The sequence below is a fragment of the Crocuta crocuta genome, unplaced genomic scaffold (assembly GCF_008692635.1).
Source record: "Crocuta crocuta isolate KB4526 unplaced genomic scaffold, BGI_CrCroc_1.0 scaffold10, whole genome shotgun sequence".
Taxonomy (NCBI): Eukaryota; Metazoa; Chordata; class Mammalia; order Carnivora; family Hyaenidae; genus Crocuta; species Crocuta crocuta.
Genome location: NW_027527551.1, coordinates 7,981,553 through 8,000,118, shown reverse-complemented (window position 1 = coordinate 8,000,118; position 18,566 = coordinate 7,981,553). Strand labels below are relative to the sequence as shown.

Genomic DNA, 18,566 nt, shown 5'->3' with positions numbered 1-18,566 from the left:
CTTCCTTCACAGTGAGCCAGTTTCTCTTCATTCTTATGAAAATTTCTGAAAAGAACAATCCACACTTTCCATCCACGATGCATCACTTCCAATTTAACCCTCAATCCACTACTAACATTAGCCCTTGTATTGATCTCTTTGGGCTGCTAGAATCGACATACCATAAACTGGATTGTTTGAACATTCATTTCTCATGGTTCTGGAGGCTGGGTCATTCGATGATCAAGGCACCAGCAGATTGGGTGTCTAGAGAAGGGCCTCTTCCAGGTTCATAAGGGGCCATCTTCTGTGTCCTCACATGGTAGAAGGAGCAAGGGAACTCTCTGAGGTTTCTTTTATAAGTGCAGTAACTCCACCTTCATGGCCTAATGGCCTCCCAAGGCCCCACCTCCTACAACCATCACACTGGGGATTAGGTTTCAACATAAGAATCTGGGGGGATAAAATTTTCAGTCTTTGGCACCCTCAGTTATGGCAGTGACCTACTTGCCAAACTTAAAGGATAATTGTCAATATTGTATCATACTGCTGTGTATGATGACACTGCTTCCCACCCATCCTTGAAATTCTACTCCCTTGGCTTCTGTGACATTTCATTTTCCTAACTTTCTACCCACATTTCATGTCATTATCAATAGCCTCCTCCAGACTTCTCCAGGTTCCTCTTCCCCTCCAGAATGCCCTTCTACCTGGTGTTCCAGCTTCAGTTCATTGTTCCATCCTACACACTCCTTTGAGTCTTATCACCTCTCCTGGTCTCAACAACAAATTCTTTGCAGTATTTTGTGCAATAATCCCTGAGATTCAAAGTCACCTGTGTGAGGGTTAAAAGTGTAGGTTCTGGGGGCGCCTGGGTGGCTCAGTTAGTTAAGGATCTGACTGTGGCACAGGTCATGATCTCACAGTTTGTAAGTTCAAGCCCTGCATCAGGCTCTCCATTCTCAGCACAGAACCTGCCTCCTACTTCAAATCCTCTATCTCCCTCTCTCTCTGCCCCTTCCCCACTCACACACTTGCTCTCTCTCTCTCTCTCTTAAAAATAAACATTAAAAAAAAAGTGTAGACTCTGGAGATAGGCCACGTGGGTTCAATGTCTTGATCACTCACCAGCTCTGTGATACTGGATAAGATACTTATCATCGTTATGCCTTTGTTTCCTCTTCTGTAAAACGATGATGAATAATACCTCCTGGGACTTCTACTTCTGGCAGTATGACAAATCAGATACAATCAAAGGGCATTGTCACTCTTCCTGGATAAATTACTATAAAAATAATTTTTAATGCATCCCTGTACTCACTAGAAAGTAAGGAAAATCTCCAAGGCAAAAAAGAAAATAATGAGCTGAAACCAGACCAGGAGATGGTATATTGTAAGCAACTGGAATAGAGACTAGTGAAGCACAGTTGACCTGATAAGTCCTGCATCAAGAGCCCAAACTTGGAGCTTACCCTGAGACTACAAAGACACTGGAGGTATCAGAACAGTAGGACTCCTGGCTTACAGCAGGATAAACATCAGTCCTCTCTAAAGGAAAGCATTTCAAATTAGGCACACAGGATTCCCACAGATTAGATTCGAGAAAATATAAGCTCCAAAAATAAAGGAGGATAAAAACCACCATGAGTGAGGGTTAGCAGAAACAACAAAAAATAGATTAATTTGTTGAATTTCAGCCTTTGAAATCATCAGATATAGAATTTAAATAATTGTTTGAAATATTTAATGAAATAAAAGTTGAACTTAAAAAAAGAGCAAGAGAGTATCAAAACTATCTAGGTACATATAAATAAAAATCTCAGAAATGAAAAGCAAAGTGGAAATTAAAAACTCAGTGGATGGAACTATGGCCTGGCTTGGACTTAGCTCCCCTTGGTGCCACAGATTCTAGCCTAAGGTCTACCTGGAAGCCCGTGTCTGTCTTGTTTTATTTCACCCTGCTCAGTCACCCAGGGCTTCCAAATTGCTAGAGATACTCTCCTTCTTGTTCTATCAAAAATATATATCAGAAAAAATGTGTAAATCTCCCAGAGGACAAAGAAATTTCTGACTATACAGCCCTGAGGAGACATTGTACATTTCTCATTTTCTTCTCTGAAGCAGTAAATCCCAGTTATGGAGATACAGAAACATTATAAAGATATGATCCTAATTCTGTAGAGTGTAGTTTTGTGAATTAATTATATTTGTAAATATAAGGGATTTTCAGAAAGAAGGCTAATAGAATTATTTACTGGCACAACATATACAGTATATGAGCACTTTTGTTAGTAATTTGGTATTGTGTTGTCAGTGGGAACACTAAAGATGATAAGCTATATTTTTTGATTGGTTGATTCATCTTTAAATATAGACAGAATGACTTTCCAGACATATGGTCTCTAAATAAAGGACAGGATATTTCATTTTTAAATGCAATGCTAAAATTGGGGAAATTATCTACTGGGAAAATTTTATAGGCAACTAGTTGAAGTTTACAGAGAGAATACATTCAGTTAACCAAGTGTAATAAAATGATGTGTAAAATTAGCAAGAAAGGGAGTACACTAATTATGCTGCAAGAAACTAAGAGATAAACATTCAAAACATTTAAGAAAGGCAGTAGAGTTAACAATTTGAGAGACTTGAGCAAAATTTATTTCATTTAAATCATATACACTATTAAGATGTTCAACAAATCTTTGGGTGTTGACTTCTCTAAAAATAGTTAACTTAAGCTCACAGCCTAATTCATTAGGTACTATGGTGACAAGGTATTTGAAATCACCCTGTAGATAATGTAATTATATGAAGGCTTTCTCTTTTTAAATTTTTGTTATTTATCTTAAATAAAATAAGATTTTCAAAGCCTCATATTGAAGCACTTGTAAGAAAAGAAGACTGGTGTATATTAAAGTTTTCCCTTATAGCATAATCAGTGATTAGTCTGATGATCAAGCTTTGCAGGTCGCAACCAAAAGTAAATTAATAACATAACTTGAGTGTTCTGTAGTGCTTAGCATTTTGGGAAGATTAACCTCCTTGAAAAATCAAGGATTTTTAACATTTTCAGAAGTGGACCAACTTCTTTCAAGTCATTAGGTTAGTATCACACTATATTATGATCAATAGCATGTGGGTGACCTAAACTCCAAAAATATTAAGTGGAACCTTGGGTAACCTGGGAGACACTCAGGGCACAAATCTAGTGAAGGTTTAGGAACTTATCAGTGACATGGAGGCTATCATCTCATTCCTTTCTGAGATAAAAAAAAATAGGAGATACAATCCTTTTTTTTTAATGTTTATTTTTGAGAGAAAAAGAGACACAGCATGAGTGAGGGAGGGACAAAGAGAGAGGGAGACACAGAATCCAAAGCAGGCTCTAGGCTGTCAGCACAGAGCCCGATGCAGGCCTCGAACTCATGAACCGTGAGATCATGACCTGAGCCAAAATCAGATGCTTAACCGACTGAGCCACCCAGGTGCCCCTGGGGATGCAATCCTTGAAAAGAGAGAACCATGTTCATACAACTTCACCCCTAAGTGCATAGGGGTATAGAGGAACAGGGCTTTCTGCCTGAGTCCTATTGACCTGTGAGGAATCAGGAAGGAAGCCTGGGTTGTCAGAGTGATTAGAAATCGAGACGGGAAATCCCTCAAGGCAATGATTATAGAGAAGGCAACCCCTAAAATGTGAGTGTAAAATGCCCTCACAGATTAGGCTGAAAGCAGGCAATAACTCCAATGATTCCAAGACAAGTGAACTGCTAAAGAGCTCGAAGTGCAAGCATTGCCAGGATACAGTGATGTGGCAAACACTCCAGGCTTTCTGGTAAAACTTCTTAAGAGCCACACCTTAGAAATAAGAGCCATGTACCAGAAATGAGGTATTTTCCCTAAAACTAAGGACAAAACCAAAATAGGTCCACCCTAACAAAGCTTACAGTCAAACCTCTTACAGTCATTTAACTGCTCCCTAGAACAAAACACTCTTCAGAGGGAAACAATAGAATGCAGAATCTCTGACATGTATCATTATACAATAAACAATAACTAGACAAGGAAGGAAACAGGAAAATGTGGCCCTTAGTCAACAGGGGAAAAAAAATCCACCAATGGAAACACATACACAGATGATGCAAATGTTGTAACTAGCTGAGACTAGAAAATAACTAGGTAAGTATATTAAACAATCTGTAGTAAAAGATGAAAATAGTGGGTAAAGAAATGGAGAATTTCAGTGAAAGTATGAAAACCATGGAACAGAACCCAGGGGACATCCTAAAATTGAAAAATCCAACGCCTAAAATTTAAGTTATTGGATGAGACTAACTTCAGATTGAACACATTAGAATTAAGGACTCATCAACTTGAAAACAAGTCAAAAGGAACCATCCTGTTTGAAGCACAGAGAGAAAAATTATTGTGGGGAGAAAAGCCAGGATGACCCGTGGGCCCCTATCAAGCAGTCAACACACATGTACTTGGAATCCTAGAGAGGTATGAGCCCGGTATGGCATGTAGGACACACGGAGAATATAAACCACAGCAGGCACATCCTATCAAATTGTTGAGAACTGAAAACAAAGTCATAAAAGCAGCCAGAGAAAGACAGCACATCATATACAAGAGACTAACAGCAGGAATGGAAACTAACCTCCGATCAGACACAAGGAAGAAAGCTGAAGGCAATGGAACAGTCTTTAAAGCGCTGAAAGAGAAAACTGTTAACCTAGAATTCTAATACCAGCAAAAATACCTTTCAGAAATGACGGTGAAATAAAGACATTTCAGACAACAAAAGCTGATTGAATGTGTCTCCAGTGAAGCTGAACTACAAGAAATTCGTATTAAAAGTTCTTTGGACTGAAGGAAAATGATTCCAAATGCAAGTCTAGATTTGCATGAAGGAAAGAGAACTCCTGGAAAAGGTTCAGATGTGGGTAAATGTAATACAATTTCTTCTCATTTTTTCTGTGTTTAAAGCAAGAATTAAAATGTATAATGAGGTTCAGAACATACAGAAGTAAAATGCATAAAAATATCACAAAGGAGAGAAGGAGGTGTAAATGGAATTATACTGAGTGAATCTACAGGTAGATTTTATGAAGTCACAGGTGTACACTCTAACTTCAGGGCCAACCCAAACTGGCCCCTGACCAATTTCTCCTAACCACTGTGCAAAATTCGTGTGGTCGAGCGAACATTTTTTGCCACTACTTGATTACTTCACTTAGTTGCAATATTGATAATTTATAACATCATCACCATTTTAATCAAACCATGAATGGACTGAGATATTCTGGAGATACAAAAGGTCAAGAGGCTCACCTCTTCTAAAGAAAGCTGCCAGGGTTGGGTCCATCCACAAAATTTGCTGTGGCCTGTGCCTTGTGACCCTGTTATACTGACCAGAACTGATTGTACCAGGCATATATGCCATAGGGAAGCACAGCCATCTTGTGAGTAGACATAATGGAGGCCAGAATAACCCAGCAGAGTAATCTCTGCCCTATCAGGAAGCTCTCTTTTGGTTTATTCAGATCCTCTTTAAGGAGTAATATGAGTAGCAGACAGAGAAATGTATAGAGAAGCTGGAAAACACATCAACAAGGTGCCCATACTGGGACTACAGAGCATCCGTTTCAAAGGTGAAGACACAACGCAGCCATCTGAGCTGCTGTGTTCACTATGTGACAAAGAGCCATTTTTTTCAGGTCTCCAAGAAGCTTTGCCTCTGAGATGGTGGTCTCTCATTTTATTCTCTATATTTTAAAATAAGCCTCCAACATTTAAGAAAACATGGATGTGCCTTAGTTTCTTATAACCCAAAGGAGCCTGTCCAAATTTATCTTAAGAAAAACAAACAAACAAACCACCGCCACCAACAAACCCAGACCTGCAATATGCAGCACATGAAAACAAATAATTCAGGCATAAAAGATACTACATTACCACACAAAAAGGGGCTGCCTATAGAGTCTGAGTTTTGGGCATTTACTTTAATACAAGGAATTTTTTAAATGTGCAATGAAAACTACTACATAGTTGTTCAGAAGATAAATGAAAATGTGAATAGTTAGGCACCCACCACACTGTCTTCTCAATCCCATTTAAAAAGCAAAGCATTCTTGGAACTGTAATTCAGGAATCCGGGGGAAGTTAGGAAGGCATTAACACTTCTGCTCATTTTCCTAGGCTTTTTCAAAGGTGAAAGCAAAAGTTAATTTTCATTTCATAAAGTTCATTTTTAAAGATTAACTTAAAGATATTTGATCTCTCTATATACTTGTGAATTTTTTTGTCATAACCAAAATAGGTTATTAGGAAGAGAGTATATATTGTACTTAATTCACCTTGACAAAAAGGAAAGCAGGCTCTCCTTGTCCATTGGGTCTCGTCAGTCTGAATATCTGTGTAAACACATAAGCTTCCAATTATTTGCCTAGGAAAATCACCTCAAAAATGACATTAAGCACGAATAAATCCCTCTGGTTTCCTTGGCATCCAACTACTTTTTAAAAGCTTACACTTTCCAGCTGTTATTGTCTTGAAATTTAGCATTTGTATCTTTGCATTTTCAAAGTATTATGCAATTCTAAGTATTTTTAACAAGTCAGTAAAATAGTTCTGTATTATCTTGAATTTACAGCTGAGAAAAGGATTTAAAAAAAAAGGACTTTTTTAAGGATATATAATGAATCAGTGGCAAAACTAGGATGCAAATATTTGACTTTCTAGTTTCTAGTTCAGAAAATTGCAGGTATTCAAATAATTTAGGTAAGTGCATTTTTAACGCACTTCCCTATTGCACCACTGTTCTGGAAATCCCTGTAAATAAACAAAGTCTTTGCTCTAAAAGTTGGTTCATGATCTCTCCTTTGGCAGTAGAAAAGAGCTTGCAGATGGTACAACTGTGTCCATTTCAGGGAACAAGTACTTTAATCGGGTATTAAAGAGATTGGGGATATTTCCCCACATTAAATATATCCACTCACAGGAAACCTTTGAGGCATTACGGGGTTATAAACCCAAATGGGATTATAGGTGTGCTTTACAATATAAATTCAAGAGTATCAGAAAAGAAAACACACACACGGGGCCATTTTCTTCTGAAGACGTATAAATTACACCACCTTGTTTTCAAAGTGAAAAATGTTTCCCTGATCAGTATCTATATAAGCTCCATTTCCTTTATGGTTCCACTTCTCTTATTCATGGCTTGTTTTTAAATAAGACTCTAAGCCTGGCGTATAACATTAAAGCTACTAAAATTCCAAGCCTCTGCTTTGAACAGTACTTTCATATTTTAAGATTTCTGAAAGTGGATTTTTTTTAATGTTTATTTATTTTTGAGAGAGAGTGCAAGAGCCTGCAACAGGGTTGGGGGAGGGAGGGTCAGAGAGACAGAGAGAGAGAATCTCAAGCAGGCTCCATGCTGTCAGTGCAGAACCCAATGTGGAGCTTGATGCCTGAGCAGAAATCAGGAGTTAGAAGCTTAACCGACAGCATCCACGAACCCCTGGAATGGCTTTAAAATACATCTTGTGACTATAAACACTGCCACACAACTCCTCTTCCTCACAAAACATTAGTAAATATTTAATATTAAAATCATGTATTTATGACTTGAAGCAGTATTATAGTCAACAGTACAAAGATTTAATTTAGTAGGTAGCAAGTATTATGACACCACATTTTAATTCTGAAACCCCACTGTAAAACACAAATATTTTCTATTTGAATTCTATTTAATAAGCTTCAATTTCATATTTAAAGCAAATCTATCAAGTGATTCACATGCTATCATCATAATATATTCATGAAAAACTTGCTATCCGCTAAAGCACTATATAATATGTCAGATGTGACCATATAACAACTGACAACTGTTTAAAACAATTTTGTTACTTTTAATGGTTTTTCTACCTTTTTTGCTGTTAAGATTCAGGCTATATTTAATTGGGAAAAATTACAAAGATTGATAATGAGTGTAATGGAGATGTGGCAAGTCCTTCGTACATACTGTTTGGAGGAAAGTAAATTGGTGGTCTTTTTGGAGTTCAATTTGGCAACAATTAACAAAACTTTACATATATTCACATAGCACAACATGCAAATTCATGTGTAGTTTATCCAACAGAAATCCCAACCTAAGTGAGCCAAGATATACACATGAAGATCAACCCAGCACTGTTTGAAATAGTGAAAAATGAAACGAATCTGTGCACAAAAGAGGCACCCTAGCAGGCTTGAGAATGCAATCCTTAGAAAGGTTGGCTTGCAATGCTGGCCCCTGGCTGACATCTGGGAACTTGGCTGGTGAACAGTTCTCTATGTGGAAATAAAGCTTTCCGTAAAGATCCAAACCTGGCATATGAAGCCATTATGGGATGGACAGACTTGATAACCCAGACCCACCCTGCACTGAGCCTCAACTGGTTTTAAACTTTCCTTATTGCTTAAGCCACTGTGAAATAGGGTATTACTGCTTAGAGTCCAAAGTATTCCTCTGGATTTCCAGTTCTGTTGTCTTATATAAAGTGACACTGAAATTATAGGCAAGAGTCCTTTATTTGTACTCAGATGCATCACTTACAAACTAGGTGAATGTGGGCAAAGTACTTACCATCTTAAGACAGAGTTTCTTCATTGTAGAAGTGAAATGATAACCTTGTGTTTTTTAAGTACTATTATGAAAAAACAGAGGGAAACTTTAACTCTACAATGTGCGTAAATGTTAATGATCAGACAAGCTCTAGCAAGTAACCTGGTATACAAGAGGCCAATAATGGATCCATACCTCCAAGTGCCCCATCACTAAAACATTTAAATCCCAGAAGGTCTGACCAATGTCCACACTATGAAAACCTCCCCATCTAGTACCGGGAACATCTGAAATCAGGGGAAACAATATTTTTAAAAGCTAATGTGATACCATAGATTCTTATAAAAGTTTATTTGGGCTAGCATTAGTATTTTGATTTTAAAAGATGACAGATATCACACATTTTCACTCACAGGACATTTGCAAAATTCCTGAATATACAATGCTAGAAAAATAACATGGAGTATAATCAACTGTAAGACAGGTAGAGCCAACTACATGGTGTGGAGATGGTCTGCTAATGGCAGCAATTCAAACAACATGACTTAAGTGATCTCCATTTAAAGGTCTTAAATGTGGGACGCCTGGGTAGCTCAGTCAGCTAAGTGTCCGACTTTAGCAAAGGTCATGATCTCACGGTTTGTGGGTTCAAGCCCCACATTGGGCTCTGTGCTGACAGCTCAGAGCCTGGAGCCTGCTTTGGATTCTGTGTCTCCCTCTCTCTGTCCCTCCCCCCCTTGCACTCTGTTGGTCTCTCTTTCAAAAATAAAGAAAACATTAAAAAAATTTTATAAGGTCTTAAATGAGATATTAAACAGAGGCACATCCACAAAGCTATAGAAATTTTTTTTCTGTACAAGCACCATATTCTAGAATTCACATTACCACTCTTAAAGGTTTTATTAGAAAAATAATTAGTATTTAAATGTTGTATTTAAACAAGGTACTGAACTAATAATATATGTACATATGGACACATGCATACATGTATCTATACATACACAAAAATACATACATACATTCATAATTAGGCCAAAGGGAGCTTTAAAACAAGCACCATAGAATATTTAATTGAATGCAGAAGTAGAAACTGGGCTTCCTAAATTATCAATCATTTAAGTTACGGACCACAGAAGTTTCATATGTTTAAAAATAAAGCAAATAAGGGAAAAACTGTATTGCACTTAACCATACAATATACAGAATAGTTAATACACACCATAAACAAATCCATTACCAGACTATAAATATAATTAGCCACTTGCATGTAATAAACATTACTATTTCAAGAACAAGTATTTTAAATAGTTAATATTATCAGAACTGTAGTAAGTAAAACATCAAAGTTATAGGAAACAGTAATAATCTGCAAATAGCAGGAATATTTCTTTTACATTCTAAATCCAAACTATTTCCATTTATGCAGATTTCATAAACAGAAATGTTAAAATTAAATTTTGAAGTAAATTCTTATTTCTAATTTAATGTTCCTTTATTCTAGAACTATGTTAAGATACTGCTATTTCAAAGAAATAACCTACAGTTTCCCAGAAGAATTATTTTTAATACTGGCAGTCTTCCTGTTCAATATTCAAAATATAAATCTTTTCTTCTGTCAGAACGGTCAAGTTAAGAACTCTACACCAGGTTCTTTGTTCTCGATTTTCTTTTCCTCTTGGGTGCAGTAAACTCTAAAGACATAAAATTAAGAAGTCTGTCAGGTCTAAAAAATAATACTTTAACTGATAACATACATTGAAACTATATAGCTCTTTAATTGGGATGCCTTCAAACAAAGCTCCAAAAAGAAATGCTAAAGCTAACACACATGATTCTTTTTTTCAAAAGGATATATACTGCAGTTGAAAATCTGCCAATGTAAATCCTAGTCTTCTTAAACCCTATTTAATAATTAGCTACTTTGAAGCCGTTTCACAGGGGTCGGCTCTTCCTATACCGAGCACAGACCCAGTAAACCAGATCTGAAAGGTATGCAGACCAGTGGAAAGAGAGATAAAGTGACTAAGATGTGATTTTCATTTCAATTAAACCTGAAAATGTAACCCAAACCACAAGTGTACCACACATCTTTTTGGATACAAAAGCAGGTGCTGCAACCAACACTCAAGTGAGTGTTATAGAGAAACAACTGTGAACCTAAAAATTACAGATCATTAAAAACAAAGAAAATAACAGAGGATACAAAAACATGAAAATTATGAAAGATGTGAAGAAGTGAAATATTCCTCACCAGTGAAAAACAAAAAAAGAGCAAAAGGAAAAGGAATGAGAAAAGACAAGGAAGAAACTAAGAGGAAAAAAGATCCCAGGAACCTTCTAGATTCCTAGAAGAGAGCAACGGGCAGGATGTAGAGCAGCAGGCCGAGAGAGTACGTGGTCCATAGTAAAGCAGGTCAGAGGTCTGCAAGACTCCTTTAAAAAGACAAAACTGACAAAATGCTTTCTGTATGAATATCCCAAGAGAAGATTCATACAAATGAGGAAGAACTTTGAGGACAAATCAGTGTTAGGTCAACAGAGGAAAAAATAAGGCAAAAAAAGTTATTAACTCTCTAGGAAAAATAATAAATGTACAGATTAAGGAAGAATCATAATATATTACATGGCTCTGTTGCCAATAATGTTTTGTAAATGCTGAATACAGATAGAAATAAAATAATAATTAAATTGGGAGGCTGGACACTGGGAAGTATACATATGTTTGAGGTGGGAGGTGAAAAATATATTAAAGAGAACTAAATCCTTGCTTTCTCAGTGGAAGATCAAGAGATAATCCACAAAATGAAGTGACAAAATACATCTATTTAAAGACATAGAGGTAGTAAACACCAAAACAGTAAAGAGTCAAAAGTGATTAAGAAAGGAAGAAATGGGAGTCAGAGTCAGAAGACCGTGGCTTCTTATAACGAATATTTAAAAAAAATCATTTTACTTGTTAAATTGTGTGCATATGTCATGATTTAACCAAATTTTTAAAAATCACAAACTGATTTTATTTTTTTAAGGTTTATTTATTTATTTTGAGACGGGGAGGGGCAGAGAGAGGGAAAGAATCTCTGCACTAACAGCTCAGTCCAACTGAACGGTGAAATCATGACCTAAGCTGAAATCAAGAGTTGGATGCTAAAATGACTGAGCCACCCAGACCCCCGCAAACTGACAAAATGGGACTTGCCAGATAGCTGTAAAAGTGTGCATTTGTGTTTAATTGTTGACTCACAAACAAAGCTGCGAACCAAGACTAGAAAGAACCTAGTTTGAAACTCATCACAAGATTGTAAAGAACTACTTTACGCTGCCATAAGCAAATCACAGGAGCATTCACATTTCTGAAGGAACAAATATTCCCTTTTAAATGTCTATTCTGTCTTCTATATATTTGTGTAACACTCTGTTTCTCTCCACCATAATGAACTGGCTTGTTTTTCTCCCTAACTAAACTATAAGGTTCCTGAAGGCACAGACTGATCTGATTCATTCAACAAACCTTTACTTAAGTCTACTATGAGCCAGTCACTGCTCAGATCTACATAACTGTGATCAAAATAAAAGGGTTCTTAAATTCCAGTAGTATATATCTTCGTAGCCCTGTATATAGCTAAGTGTTTGAAACATGATGATAGGCACTCAATAAATGCTTGCTGAATGAATACAAAACCAAAATGAATAAAGTCCTAGGACATTATTCTTAATCTACATTATATTCATTATCATTGGATGGATTACCAATTATCAAGCCTAGCCTGCTAAATATAACTTATTCTCTGTAATACTATCATTATTACTGGAGATAATATTATTTAAACTGTTGTTTAATAAACACTACAAATTATGAAAACTGGAACAACACTAAAAGGCATAGCCATTTAATTCATATCATGCAACTTACTACTATTTAAATACTTACAATCATCACTTCATAGGTGAAAATTTTACATTAGAATATGAAATAACTATTTTTTAACAATAAAATCTTTTTAAAGTTTTATCCAAAAAGTTTGTAACTCCCTTTGTTAGTAGAACTCAAGCAGACATCCTCATGCTGAGGCATGTTCACTTACTAATAATGGAATGTTACCTATCCTTCACTTCTCACCTCAATCGACCACTACCACTCCTTTCCATTTATTTATTGTATTAACATTTACTTTTAAGTGTCATGATTTATGGTATGATTAGTACTAAAATTCCCCAAAGCGTCTAAGAAGAAAGTATCACAGGAACATATAGCCAACCATCAAGCTCTTGAAGGACTCTAACCCTTGACGCTCTGAGCAAACCTCCCATCAGGAGCTTAACAAAATGTTATCTGTACCTGTTTCACTAAAACTTGCATTGTCCTCCTCCTCTTCTGTAATTACAGGCATACTCAGCCTTAAAGATTTATCTTCTTTATGTACGTTCTGGATGTCATCTGGAAATAGTTGGGAAAATGATTTTATACAAAAGCAAAGAATGTTTATCTTTGAGAAAAATTTTTACACAAATAATGTCATTATTATAACAAAAATTAGATATTTAAACTAAAAGCTAAAATTGTAATGGTAAAGAGAAATATGCATTTTAAAACATATATCTGTTTTTAAGTATTAATACATTTGTACCTATGCTTTGAAAATAATCTAAGGCTGCCATTAAAGTAAAGAAAATGGAGGAAAAGGGAAAAAATGAAATTAACCAAACAGGAGTATCTTAGTCAAGCTTTATTTAGTCACATACATCACGGGTTATATCTGCAGTCATCAGGGAATAATCATGTGTTTACTTCAACTTTATTAACACAAATTAATCACAAATGTAATTTTAAAGTTAATAGCCTTGTTTTAAAATGTATACTTTCTTTCCTCACTATATATACTTTACAAAACAGACTTCTCTAGTCATAGTTTGCCATTGACTTTCCAATTTTCCAAGAGATTTTTCTACATCAACCTTCTGGTGCCTGAAGAAGTATCATAATCAGTTTTATCAAACACCACTCTTGCCAGGTCTCATTTAGCACATAATTTTCAGGTCCCAACAGCAACACCCACATCCAGTCATTCTCTATTCCTTATGCTGTCTAACTCTTTTCCACAATACTTTTACCACCTGATCTATTATTATATGTGAATTTTTTTCTCTATGATCTGCCTCCTCCCAGTAGAATGTAAGTTTCACAAGGATACCTGGTTTTGATTTAAGTTAATGTACCTCCAGCACTTAGAAAAGTGCCTGGCATATAGTAGGATCTCAATAAATATTAAATGATTAAATACGGATTTGACTTTTTTTATACCGCAGTATTTTGGTTAGCACATATGTTAATCTGTACCTATCAGCACATAAGGCAAGAAATTGAATGAAAATATGTTTAAGCTTTCTGCTCTGAACGTATGTATGCTGGGACCTTAATGGGGTCTAGATTTTATACAATGAACAGACTAAGGTAGAATTGAGTAAGCAGTAGCAATAAGCTTCCATTTTAACACAGTTCAAACTTAATAAAATAATACCAGTTTCCCCTTCAGTCATTAAAATAGAATTTTACTTTTATTTGCAAATCATAAATATTAATTACAGTAAATTACTACATGATTTTTAAGATGATAGTTTTAGGAAATCTTTTTGTATATTTAATCACGTGTTTTTCTTAAACTTGAACCTATAAATTTTTTCAGTTCACAGAATTATAATCAGTACAACTGACTCAAAGTTACTGATACTGTTCTTCACAATCTTTTAGCGATATCCATCCATAGCCACTATTAATGATTTTTCCCTAAATCCACATTTACAATCTAACAATCTATCCAACAACATCAAAAGACTGGGTTAAACACGGACAGCTGAGAAACAATTTTCATCTAGTCACATGATGATTAACTACATTTTAGAGATGGATTTCTACATCAAGTTTAAAAACTAAAAAGCAACATTCTCTAAAAGCCCTTAAACACAAATACAGTGCTTCACCTCACCTATCATGCAGACAGGAACCAAGTAAGCACCCAAACTTCAGATGTTTATCTTAAAGTCCATACAGTAAATAAAGCTTATGAACTTCAGTCACCAGTAGATGGTTCTACTGTGCTCAAAGCTAACAGTGTGGGACACAATTATAACTAAAGATTATTGCTCAATCTCAAAACAAATGGTTACTGGCTGACATGCAGCTAGAATACAATGTACCTAGCTGCATGCCTAATGTGAGCTCCAGATCCATATTTCCAGTTACCTGAGCAACAGGAAGTATAGCAATTAAAGATTCAGACTTGGATTCAGACAGAATGCTATTCAAATCTCAGCTCTATTTATAGCTAGGTGACCTTGTGAAAAAACTGTGGCAGACCATAAGTGTAACATAAATAATAGCTGCTATCTTCTTCATGATCATATCATTACTATTACTGATATTCTTCCAGAAATGAGCAAGTTATAGTCTAGGCATCGGGAACAGATATAGCTAAAGCTTAAATAATACAGATTTAGGTAAATCCAACCAATATACTGAGCACTAATTTATGTACCATGCCAGACAGCCATTATAGGAATTGAACCTAAAAAGGCAGATTGGGTCAAATTCTACCACAAATGAAAATCTTTATCCTATGATCATCATTCCTGTTAAAGGCACCAATATTCCTCCAGTTGCTTAAGCATTAAGCATCCTTATCTCACCCCTCTCCATCAGCCTCTGTATTTGGTTATATACATCCAAATTACATCTATATTTGGTTATATACATTGGTTCTCCTATTTGCTTGTCTAATTCCTACAACCACCTGGCCAGATAGATGCTCATTACTCCTAAACAGCCTTTTACTTAGTGTTCCTATTTTCAGTTTGTCCCCACCTACCCAGATTGATTTTCTTCAAAGAAAACTGGTCATACCACTTTCTTGCTCAGAAGTCTCAGATGACTCGCCATTGCCTACCAAAGTCTAATGGTTCCACATTTCAGGGCTGGTGATACTATAATCCTCAACATATTTTTCTACATTAACTCAACACATCCTTTACACTCCAGGCAAAATGGAGTCACTCTATACTTCCAACTACCCTGACTTTTTACATGCTAATCCCTCTACTTGTCTTAAACCTATGAAATTATTGTTACATTTATTTTATTAAAAAGAAAACAAGGCTTTGGATTTTTTCCAATTACTAAAGTAACATATAGTTATCACATAAAATTCAAGTGTTACAGAAATTTATGGACTTGGAAATTTCCCAAGATCCCATCCCTGAGAATTAACCACTGTTAACAAGCTTCTAGATTTCTTCAATGATATATGCTGTGTTGATGTCTACAAATATTTTTATGAACAGAAATGCAACCATACTCCTCTTTAAAAAGACATTTTTGGGGCACATGGGTGGCTTAGTCAGTTAAGTGCCCAACTCCTGATTTTGGCTCAGATCATGATCTCACAGTTGGCAGGATCAAGCCCTACATTGGGCTCCACGTTGACAGTGTGGAGCCTGCTTGGGATTCTCTCTCTCTCCCTATCCCTCCCATGCTTTCTCTCTCTCTCTCTCAAATAAATAAACTTAAAGAAAAAAGTCTTTAAAAGTAAAAAAAAAAAAAAAGGCATTTTACTAAGCAATGTCTTGATATATTTTGAACATATTTTCATGCAGTATACACAGAACTTTCTCTAGCTTTTTAAGAAATGCAAAATATTCTTTCATATGGACTGACAATTTTATATACCCAACTTTTAAATGTTATACACTTGAGTTGTTTAGTACTTGCCATTTCAAATAATCCTGCAGTGAATGTCCTATTTTTGTCACTTGTAAAGGATAAATTCCGAGAAATTAAATTGCTATATTGAAAGACATGTACTTTTAAAATTTTGATAGATGATTCCAAATTGCTGTCTGAAAAGGATGTGCCAATTTATACCCCCACTTAAATTAAGATTTTACCTCTTCAAACGTTCACTATCAATTGGTATTCACTTATTCTTAACCTTTGCCTATCTAATATATAAAAATCGTATTTTAATTTATATTCCTTTAATTATTGAGATTAAGTATCTCTTCATATGCATGTTGACTGTCTGCACTTTGTGAATTGCCTGCTCATCTCCTAAGCCAATTTTTCTACTGAGTGGTGGCCCTTTTGTTACCAATTTGCAAGAGCTCCCCTAAAATTTAAAATGTTAACATTATTATATGTGCTGCAAATAGTTTTACAAGCTCTTTTGCGTTTTATGGAATATAAGGTGTCTCTCTGAGAAGAGCATGAATCAAAAATACTCTTCCACTTTAAGGAACTGAATTTTTGATTAAAAAGAAACTATGAAGTAAAGCACATTGCTTTTTATTAAGATACAGAATAACAAACCACCTCTGCTTCAGAGTATTTATAATACCTTCTGAGCCACTTTCTTTCACATGGGTTAAATCCTCCCTAATACTCCTAAGTAAATTCAATAACAAATCTTGGATGTGATATAGAACCAGTTCTTAAAAGGTAATTTCAGAGGTGATGAAAATGTTTTAAGTAACTACATTAAGTGATAAAATATAGTGAAGGAAGTGGTATTTCGTAAATTACATCTGCCAAATATTTAAGATAAAAAGAAACTTTCATTGAGGTGCCTAGGTGGCTCAATCAGTTGAGCGTCTGACTAGGCTCAGGTCATGATCTCACAGTTCGTAAGTGGAGCCCCATATCAAGCTCTCTGCTGTCAACACAGATCCCACTTTATATCTCTCTATCCCCTCCTTTCTCTGAATCTTCCCCACTCACCCTCTCTCTCTCTTAAAAATAAATAAACATTAAAAAAAAACTTTAATTTCTTTCCCATCTTGCACTTGCTTCTCCTTTTTTCCTCAACCACATTAAACACACACACACACACAGACACACACACATTACCTGTTTCACTACGTGTTTTTTTAGGGGATTAAGAAGGCAGCTTGGCCAGCTGACCTCTCTCCGCACTTGTGTAAAGGTTGATTCCTAATAGAAAATGCTCCTGCAGCTTTCAAAACCTAAGTTCTCTTTGATACCTTAGAAAAAACATTTTAATCTTCCAGAATTTTTAAAAAAATTTTTTTAAATGTTTTATTTATTTCTTAGAGAGAGAGACAGCATGAGCAGGGGAGGGTCAGAAAGAGAGGGAGACACAGAATCCAAAACATGCTCCAGGCTCTGAGCTGTCAGCACAGTGCCCAACGCAGGGCTCGAACCCTCGAACTGTGAGATCATGACCTGAGCCGAAGTCAGGCGCTTAACTAACTGAGCCACCTAGGCGCCCCTAATCTTCCAGAATTTTTACATATAATTAAATCAGTCTTTTCTTCATGTCCTCTCATTTGGTTTTGTTTTGGTTGTTGAAGTATGAGAGTCACCATTTTCAATTATAGGTTTAGGAGTTTGGACAAATGCAGCTGTGTGATTACCATTGCAACCCAGAATACAGAACACTTCTATCACATCAGTTTTCCCTTGTGCCCTTTTGCAGTCAATACCTCCTTCCAACCTCAGTTCCTAGCAGCCAATAATCTGTTTTCTGTCCCTACAGAGCTGCTTTTCCATAATGTCTTACATGCCTTTTGGGTCTGTCTTCCTTCATATATTTAGCACTGTATTAGCACAATGCATACGAGTCACCCATGCTATTACATATATCGGTAGTTTCTTTACTCCTGTGTAGCATCCACTTACTTCATGATTAGTTTATCCAATGACCAGTTGAAGATATTTAGGCTATTTACAATGTTTCACAATTATGAATGGAAACACTATGAACTTTTACATACAAATTTTTATGTGAATATATACTTTTTCATTTTTCTTGGGTAAATGCCAAAGAGTAGAACTGCTGGGTCATATGGTAAGTGTGTGTTTAACTTTATTAGAAATTGCCAGTCTTCTAAAGTGACTATACACCATTTCTGGATTCCCAACAGAAATGTACAAAGGTTCAAATTGTTCTGTGTCCTTATCAGCTTTTGG

The 18,566-nt window shown here is 35.8% G+C and overlaps 1 protein-coding gene across 2 annotated transcripts in view; it reads right to left on the bottom strand.

The window, feature by feature from the left end:
* Positions 1–8,926: 8,926 nt before the first annotated feature.
* SNAPC1 (small nuclear RNA activating complex polypeptide 1) overlaps positions 8,927–18,566 on the bottom strand; it is a 29,784-nt gene continuing 20,144 nt past the window's right edge. For both annotated transcript variants that reach the window (XM_077769022.1, XM_077769013.1), the window contains exons 9-10: positions 12,927–13,025; positions 8,927–10,281 (exon numbers count right to left, since the gene is read on the bottom strand). In XM_077769022.1, coding sequence (XP_077625148.1) covers positions 10,229–10,281; positions 12,927–13,025 — 152 coding nt within the window. In that variant the 3' untranslated portion in view covers positions 8,927–10,228. The remainder of the gene's footprint in view (positions 10,282–12,926; positions 13,026–18,566) is intronic.